Genomic DNA, 9,150 nt, shown 5'->3' with positions numbered 1-9,150 from the left:
GGGTAAAGATTCTGTAACTGTACCTTCCATGTCAATGAGATTCTGTTTCTTCATCATTTGGAATAAGTAAACCTCCTATTTACATTACAGGTTTCTCCAAAAAAATTCTTTTCATTGAAGACGTAACTGGTGAAAATAAGTAACTTTTGTCCCTGTTTCTCCCTTTCAATTACCAAATATGGCGTAGAATTTCCCCCCCCAGTTTTTCTTCGCCTAGCTTCCCGATCTGTAATGAGTCCATAAGACGTTGATAAAATTGCAATTCCCATGCCCCCTAAGATCTTAGGGATTCTTATATGATCGCAATAGATTCTGAGACCGGGTTTGCTAATGTACCTAATAGTTATAGTTTAGTTGCCACGTAAGGTAAGGTAAGTAAGGCTTTTTTTCTTTGCTTAATAAAATTCTATGACAGGCATCAAACTAGTGAGTTAAAAGAAGGCAAGCACTTACCCCCCTTAACTTTGAAAGCACTGCTCCTCTGACAAAAGCAAAACCATGAGTTCGCTTTTATAACAGAGCAAAGAATGAAAAGACTGACTCACCAAGCCAGGTAAAGAGCCTTATAAAAGTTGCAGAAAAAGAAAGGAAAAAGGAATATTAAGCACCATCCATTACCACGCGAACCTGTTCATGAAAAAACTAGGGTAGAGTGTTAAAATAACATTATTGGGCAAGCAAATCCGTTTTTACATGTATTCTAGTTTTCACTCAAACAACCAAGGATGAAAAAATCAACGTAATAGCTAGGTTACCTAAACGGGTGAAACTCTCTTCGTCTTTAACCATTTAGGAATGCAATCATTGTTCTTTAATTGGAGCTCCGCTCGGTTTCCCTCCCCACGAAAAACCCTTTGCTACGCTTATTAATTGGGCTTTCTCTTCACTGCCTTTGACCGTGGCTCTTTAGACTCTTAAAGGCATTCTCGTTAATCCTACCATTACGTTATAGATGAAGATGCATTGTACTAATAAAAGATATAGCGCTTCGCTTGGGCTTTCCCAAATCTTCGCTGCCTTTCCCCTTGCTGCCACCTGTAAGGGATCTTTAGACTCTTGAAGTAGGCCGTCAATCTACCATTACGTTTCAAAATGTAGATACATATAGGTAAAGTAAAGTAATTCTTGATATGGCTAATGCTTTATCGCTTGGGCTTTCCCCGGAAATCTTCGCTTGCTATTGTGCTTTACAGACTGCATGTAGCTGAGATATCAGCGTACAACCTTTCAAAATTCACTTTTTATTAGAGAAAAACGAAGTATAATTAGAAACCATGATATTCTATTTATCAAAATGGTCAAATCGTCAATTTCACGAAACACGTTACTTCTGTTTGCTCATGCCATACCAATTCATTACGTCAGAAGGATGCTTTGTGTCTTTCTGAATCGAAGACGTTTGTCCGGTTTCCTACGCCGGCCGCATTGGTCAGGGCATATTGTCTCGATATGATACGGATTGTCACATGGACACGAGAAGCGCTTTGACTTATGTTATGAGATCACCTTTCAAAACGGAACCTAAAGGCAGGCCTAGAGCCAACCTATGTATACTAGTTGACCAAACAGGTAATCGCATGCCAGCAAGGTTCCGCGCGATAGATAGAGAAATCATTGGCCTGACCTCGTAGTCGTAGTGCTATCGCCGGTTTCCCTTCCGCGCCAATCACTGGGGAAGCGCTAAGTAATGGTATAGTAAATAATCCGTGAAATGCCGGCAGGCAGGATGGCGGGGCTTTCGATACCCATGGACATTCCCGTTTCGCGCAGCTACGAAGTGCTCCAACGAACGACTCCTGTATTGTATCGAAGGAAGTCTGCAATGCAAGGTCGGAGATAGCTTTCCAACCGAGTTGCCTATCCGTCCACGCAGAAAGCCAATGACGGCAAGCAAACCAAACGGAGAGCCGCGACCTTCCGCGATGGAATGATCCAAGCCCTAAGGTAGCGGAGAAGGAAAGCGTCATGCCTTGATCTGTGGAATGACCCCAGCTACGTACGGTGGAGTGATTCAAGCCAGGGTAGCGATAGGTGCTGATTTGCGGGACAGAAGAAACTTTCGAGGTTGTCGTGGTGATTTCCTCGTGTTCCTCAACGCTTCAAAGAAAAGAAGCGCTCGCAAGAAGAATAATAAAAAGTGAAAGAAAAGAAGGAAGAAAAAAACAAGTTTTTTGAGATTCTAAAAAATGATTTGAATTTGTTTCAAAAATTACGGGGTAAGACCTTATATAAAGATACAATAAAGAAGTTACTTAAATTTAAAACAAACGCTAACTTTTTGAAGATTTGTAATTCATGTAACTATACTTTTAGATTAGTAAATAAACTATCAAAAGATTACAACAAATTTAAAACAGATGTTAATAAGCCTGTAACCAATATGTTTACTGAAGTATCAATTCCTTTATCGGTTTCAGAACCAAACCCCCCGTATCGTCAGTGCCAGATCCTTTATCTATGCCTGATCCTGTATCGTCAGTGCCTAATCCTGTATCGTCAGTGCCGGATTCTGTATCTAACGTGTCCGATCCTATATCGTCTACGCCTGATAGTTTGTTGCCTATGCCTAAACCTTTATCGTCGGCTGATCCTTTATTGTCACCTGATTCTTTCTCGTTACCTTGCTGCTGAGGATCAATCGATAGATCAATCCTCGGCCCCAAAATTAACAATAAATACGCATAAATCATCTTCGTCGAAACCCGTAGCTTCTTCGTTGAAACCAATTGCTTTTTTGCCAGTAGCTTCTCCGTCTTCGCCCGCAGCGTCGAAACCCGTAGCATCTTTGCCAATTGCTTCTTCGTTGAAACCCGCAGTTTCTCAGCTAATTGCTTCTTTGCCTTACGCTTCTTCGTCGAAACCAATTGCTTTTTCTTCTTCTTTGTCGGGTATACAATGTGTTCAACCCCGCATATAGTAAATTCAGTAATAAGTAATAAGTTATCAAGCCTAAAACTATTGTTATTAAAAGTGGTAAGTTTATTTCCATTAATATTTCATATAATAAATAATAGTTATTTAGGTGAGATAAATGAGAATAGTTTAATTTGACAATTTTAATAGTAATTTAATACAATATGATATAAGTATTCTTTTAAGTATAGTTATAGCATTAGTAGTATCATACGCATTGAATTATAAATCAATGTCAAATAACAAGTTACTAAGAAAATCTTATTTCAAGTGTTGATAACATTTCTTTTTGTTTCTTTTCTGAGACAAAAAGTGCTTTTTTTGCGTGCTAGCTACACCTTTTTATTATTATTACACAGACACTTAAGAATTAGTTACGCTAGAAGGTGCAAAATTAATTGGAGTAGGAGCGGCTACCATAGCCCTAGCAGAGCAGCAGTAGGTATTGGAAACGTATTTAGTTCCATGAATAACCTCACTAAAAAAAGAAATCTTTTGAATTTGAATAACCTCACCAGAAATCTCTCCTTTCTTTTGAATAACCTCACCATATATCTCTCCTTTATTTCTAAGAACCTCAACATATATCTCTCCTTTCTTTTTAATAACCTCACCATATATCTCTCCTTTCTTTCGTTGAGAAAGGTATTCTTGTTTGTTGCTCTTTTTTTAATTTTATTAAATCTAATTGGGCTTGGGTTTGCTGAAACAGCATACTGTATGAATATGGGCGCTAGTAGTTCTTCAATAGTAACTCAAGCGTCTTCACATTCACAGTTTATGCAACTAAAGGAGGAGGATTGCCGTTCAATCTTATTTGAAACTTGGCAAGATTGTGATAAAATACTAAAAACCTGCCAACAAGGCAGATTGCCCAGCGCTGAGAACGGTTATGAATTCGTTTCACAACTGCAGCCTGCGCAAATAAACAATCTAGTAAACTCTATCTCTGCCAAGTTAAACCCCTCCATAGTCAGCGAAGCCACAATGCAGGAATGGGCTCAGATTTCGGTACAGTTTAAGGAGGCAAACTCCCGTCTGTTCACGTCGTTCCATAAGGACCTTATTCCTGGCTTGATGCTCATCTCTGGGGTATCTCTCCCTTTAAGCATGTCCCCGGAAGAGGGCATAGAACTCCTCTTGAAGGTCCCCTTCTCCCAGGAAGTGATAGCGCATTATGCCGCGCAAATAGTCTCCCAGGCGCAACCTTTGATTGACATGTATAAAGCCCTGTTTGAGCTCTTGCCTTCGACTCCAGAAGTAGTTTTTGTTGAGCAAGACATGCCGCCGCTGAATCCAGAAACAGAAATAACTGTTTCGCAGGAGGAGGCGGATAAAATCCAAGCCGTTCATAATAAAGCCAGGGACGCTGTCCAGATTTTCGTTAAGTTCCATAGGCTTAGAAGCCGGATTCGTAAAGGGACTGCCTTTAAACTTAAACGTAGACGTCGTGGTTAAAAAACCGTCTCACGGGCAGAGCGGACACCCTGGGGAGGGTAAAAACCACAGCTGACGACTGAATCCGAATATTACGGATTACATATATCAAGTAATTACTTTCTTTTAGGGAAGGGATGGTTAAATTATTCGGTAACCAACCGAGAGATCATCAACGACAAAGATTGACTTTTTTGTCTTTTAATTGAGTTAATTTTCTTTAATTACGTAAACTCATTTTGAAATAACGCAAAAAACATTTCCAGGGTTGGGCTTTCCTTGACCCAACCCCCCCGCACCGATAGCTCAATTGGATAGAGTCCCTGGCTTCGAACCAGGTAGTTAGGGGTTCGAGTCCTCTTCAGTGCAACATCGTTTCATTTCGGGCTTCGATAAAGCTATATACCACTAACTCTCACTCTTATTGAGAAGAAAGCTTTCACAACTTGCAAGGTAAAGCATGTATCTTCCACCCGGTATTATGTTCAGTCCTCTTTCTTTCAGTTCTTGTTTTATTTAAAGTAAGCGGTTCCCTACGCTTTTTCCTATAGCCCACCTTTTCGATGTTTTAAATCCTATGCCAAGACTAGGGAGCGAGGGGCACAAAGTGTCAAGCAGGGTTGGGTTAACCTTTCTCGCCGATCCAATTTATACTGGGATCAGAGGAATGAGTTGAGAACGCCACTACGTTCCTGTACCCTTTGCTCTTAAAAAGTATCGCTGGTTTTCCCTGCATAATCTGGGCGCATGGTCGAATACGTCCAGTCTAGCGTTGGTAATTCCGTAGAAATAAATGGATGCACGAAGTTCATTCTAACGCCGTAGACACCGAGAGTTTAATTGGTTGAGCCCTGAAGTGCCGAAGGGCAATCCCAACGCAAACCGTAGACATTGATAGTTCCTCATACACGCCTTGTTTCTAAATTACCATGTTATCGCCATGACGGGTTTCGTAACCTCGTCGTGTACTCGAAGCGACAGTGAATTGATCTCTAATCACAATCACCCAGTCCTCTTAATGGTGTCGCTAGGGCAAACAAAACAAGCCAACCACTAACTTTTTTAGGTTAGGGGGGTTTCATTACTGTTTATTACTCATCTGGTGCTTACAGTAGTGTGTTTCTGCTTCTTAGTAGATCTTTTTAAAGAACGCCTTTTTTATTCTATTATTATGCTTATAAACATAGAGATGTGCCTAACAAAGGCATAAAATCATTAGAAACTCTAAAAAAGGCAAAGGAATCTAAAAATGTTTAGGCAAAAGCTACTTTGGAAGCAGAGGCAAGGGAATCACCCTTTATAAACTTTCAAGGAGGCTTTGCTTTTGCTTTGGAAGCAAGGGAATCTTTGGTTTGGAAACTACAAGAGAGGCGCATTTTGTTAATCAGGATTCTAACATTCGACACGGCTTACATAAAATTTTACTAAAAAAACTGCCATAAATATTGAGAACAAAATGAGAAGCCGAACAACGAAATCAAGTCAAGTCTATGGAAGCTTAATCCGTTTGTTCTTCGTAAACAATTGGATATAAAGTCAGTACTAACCCATAAGGCTCTGTTTCGAATTTAAAACTAGGGTTCAGCTATGAGATTTGACTCTAGGTCACGCCTTCGGTTTGTGTTTTCCGCTCAAAGTATAATATCACTTGTTGCACTGGAACGGATCCCTAAAAAGTTACTTAATCCGCTGTTAGCGTTAAAAGCTGCAAACCTCCTGAAGTTTATAAGGGAAGAGGTATAAAATATTAAAATGAAATTATACGTAGAAAAGAGGGGGGGAATAAATAACTCGCGTCATATATTCCAGGAACCAAATTAGTTTCCAATAAATAAATCAGACTTGCCTTAACCTAAATCTTTGGAATTGGACCCAAAAAAGCCACTTGGATTCGTGATTAATCAGGTCTCAGCGATAACACCAAGGTTAATAATCCGACTCGGCACTAAATTAACTGGATTAGCAAAATAGTACGTTGAAAAAAGAAACTAGTTGATTCAGAATTAAAGAGAGGCATTTAAGAAAATATCAAATGATTAATTAATATCTGCCGTTACCGTGGATTTCGCCACAAAGCAGGATTGCTATTATGTGGTTAATGAACCTACAGCAATGCTAAAACCTTTCGTAAGTTAAGAATTCTAATCAATTAACGGAAAAAGGAGAATAATTCGCGTTTTTTTAAAGGCAAGAATAGAGGAAGGCAAGACGCCAAAAAAAAAACGAAACCGAAAAAAGGGAAATGAAGAATACAATTACGTAAAAGTAGCCTTTTAAGCACTAGTAATAATAGCACAGCTATTAATAGAAATAGGGAAAACACCACTAAAAGCCAAGAAAGTACCACAAGCCAAGAAAGCACTACAAGCCAAGAAAGCACCACGGTATTGCCCATACTTAATCAACTTATAGTAATACCAAAATTACTATAACAAATTGCAAGGGAGAGAAAAGAACAGGGTCCTTTTCAGGGTGTTTAAGTGAGTTTAGGGGTTCCCGTCGCTCGCGCTCGAATAAGTATGCAGCTTAAGCAACTGCGGAACGTGTCGCGTAAGCTGCTACTTAACTTAAAATTGAGTCAGTCGAAGTGAAAATAAAAGGAATTGGAAAAGTAAGAAAGGGATTTTTGCCGAAAGGTTCAAAAGAAGGAGGTCCTATTACTACCAGAATTCGTGACGTAACCCCAGTGCCACATAATGGATGCTGACTCCCTAAAAGACGTCGTGTCTAAATACCACGGTAAAGTTCTTTTTTCCTACTCACTAACGCAACGGCGGAAGGTAAGGTTTAGATTGATTCTATGGCTTAACAGGTCAGGTCGTGAAAGGCTTGGCTTAAGCAAAGTGAAGAAAAAAGAAAGCACTTGGCTTTAGCGCTTCATTCACCCAGTCTATAAAATTAAAACCTACTTTATAATACAAACTAACGCTGGGGGAAGGTCCGACCCCTTCCCCCTCCTTTCACGAACTTTCCGTACTCTAAAAAACTTATTCCAACTTACTTTATTGCCTAGCTGCTTTTTGCGGGGTGGGTGTGGCTGTCTATAATTAATCCCCTGCAGTGTATCAAGCTTAAAGTCCAGTCCAGGGCTGTGCTAAGCCCCTTCTCCCATCTAGAGTTGCTTTTGCTATTATAAAGAATAACAAAAAAACGCATAGTCATAGTAAGGTAACAAACAATATTTATTAGTTTTTTTTTCCAATTATTAGTGCTGCGAAGGGAAAGCAAAAAAGAGCAACTAGCGTTCCTGTCTTCTTTTCTTTTTTTTTCCTGGCCGGCTTTTGGTTTTTGATTGGCCCGGTCTTGTTTGCCCTTACGTAATTATTAGGGTAAGGTAAGATAAGGAGACCTTCCTAGACTAGAGGTTTATGGTAAAAGGCGTATAGCCATAGCTTTCTAAGAACCTGTGGCTCCTTCTTAGGCAGCTTTCAAGGGAAGTGCTGGGACCTGAAGATTCGTCTTTGAGCCGTAAAAGCCAAAGCCAGCCGCTAAGCAACGCTCTTTTTACGCTTTACGTTTAAACGTTTTTGAAGTTTGGTCTGATTTAATCTTATGACCTTGGAATTTGCGTTAGCGCGACTTTTTCTAGCCTATGCCCTATCATACAGTTCATTACATATTATATATGGGTAAACGCTTGCGTTTTCTATCCAAGCACTATAAACTGCCACGAGTACTGAAGACGAAGAGGTAATGAACAAAAACAGATATGTTGGTATCAGGATCTAAAATTCGTCGTTAGATAAGAGAAAATGTTTGGCATAAAAAACTCAATCCAAGAAAGAGAGCCCTTATTTGGGAGTGGGGATTTTCCTTCATTTGAAGAGACAGGCTTTTAACAAAAAAAACAGCGTGGAAAATAAAGAAAAAAAGGAATATAGCCAACCTAATTATGAAGTTAGCTTCACTTCGGAAAAGACCATTCGAAAGATGAAAAAAATATAAATCTCAATATTTTTATGAAAAATTACATGCTTCGTGAAGGCTGTTCCTTTTTTACGGATTACCCATGAAAAAAAAGATATAGAAGCTTAAACCATTACTAAAAACTATTAAAGAAAAACACATTAATTTTTTACCCTTTCTAGAAAAAAGATTGGACGTTATTCCGGTTTGCATTTCCTCTCGTGAACATATTTTTTAAGCTAGATAGCTAATAAATCATAAACATATTTATGTCAATCCTAAAGTAGTCAATATTCCCGGTTTTACGGTATCCTGTGGTGATCTTACATTCATTGAAGAAGCTTCTTGAGATCTTATTAAACTAAACATAGCGTAATGCGTAAAAAATAAAAAATGAATTAGAAAATTGATAAAATAACTGAAATAAAGAAAATGATCTTTTTTGAGGCCTTTGTTTTACCCTTTTATTTAAAAAGATTCTTCCCATTATCCTTATCCCTTTAGTTATAAAGGTTATTATCGGATACTTAAAAAATATATTACCTTTTATCAGAAAAGAAAGCCTTTCCGTTATAAAAGAAATCAATTTCTGAAAAAAAGCACTTTTTTGTCTCAGAAAAGGAAAATAAATCCTTTCTATCAAAACAAAAACAAAACTTTTTCTTTTTTTTTTCATTGTCTAGATTATTTTTACCCATATTATTTAGAGGTCGAGCATGATAAACTCAATGTTGTGGTATTTTCTGAACCTCACCATAATTATCTGAAACATCCCTATAGGGATGAAATAAATAAACACTGTCTTCTTTAATTCCTGAGAGGTTGGGTCTTCCCCGACCCAATGCGAAACAAAATCTACAGCTGTACCAATAGGGTTATGTCCAAGCACTCGAA

At 38.6% G+C, this 9,150-nt stretch overlaps 2 protein-coding genes and 1 pseudogene across 2 annotated transcripts; 2 read left to right on the top strand and 1 right to left on the bottom strand.

The window, feature by feature from the left end:
- Positions 1-2,337: 2,337 nt before the first annotated feature.
- On the bottom strand, positions 2,338-2,831 carry LOC147416526 (uncharacterized; annotated as a pseudogene).
- Positions 2,832-3,413: 582 nt separating this feature from the next.
- Positions 3,414-4,371, top strand: LOC147416525 (uncharacterized). Its single transcript, XM_086508286.1, has one exon. It carries the CDS (start codon positions 3,634-3,636, stop codon positions 4,369-4,371), a length of 738 nt encoding a protein of 245 aa, XP_086364412.1. The 5' UTR covers positions 3,414-3,633.
- A 726-nt stretch (positions 4,372-5,097) lies between these two features.
- LOC147416524 (ribosomal protein L6 family protein) lies at positions 5,098-8,210 on the top strand. The gene is given in 2 exon segments (XM_086508285.1): positions 5,098-5,125; positions 5,905-8,210. Coding segments are annotated over 2 exon segments (264 nt in total). The 3' UTR covers positions 6,141-8,210.
- Positions 8,211-9,150: the final 940 nt, after the last annotated feature.

Source organism: Adiantum capillus-veneris, unplaced genomic scaffold, assembly GCF_014529385.1.
Source record: "Adiantum capillus-veneris isolate H3 unplaced genomic scaffold, ASM1452938v2 Hic_scaffold_852, whole genome shotgun sequence".
NCBI lineage: Eukaryota > Viridiplantae > Streptophyta > Polypodiopsida > Polypodiales > Pteridaceae > Adiantum > Adiantum capillus-veneris.
The sequence above is the reverse complement of the archived record's forward strand: the minus strand, read 5'-3'. Positions and strand labels throughout refer to the sequence as shown.

What these genes read in the sequence shown, in the direction of transcription:
- LOC147416525 (XM_086508286.1), top strand. Translation starts at nt 3,634, where the DNA reads ATGAATATGGGCGCTAGTAGTTCTTCAATAGTAACTCAAGCGTCTTCA.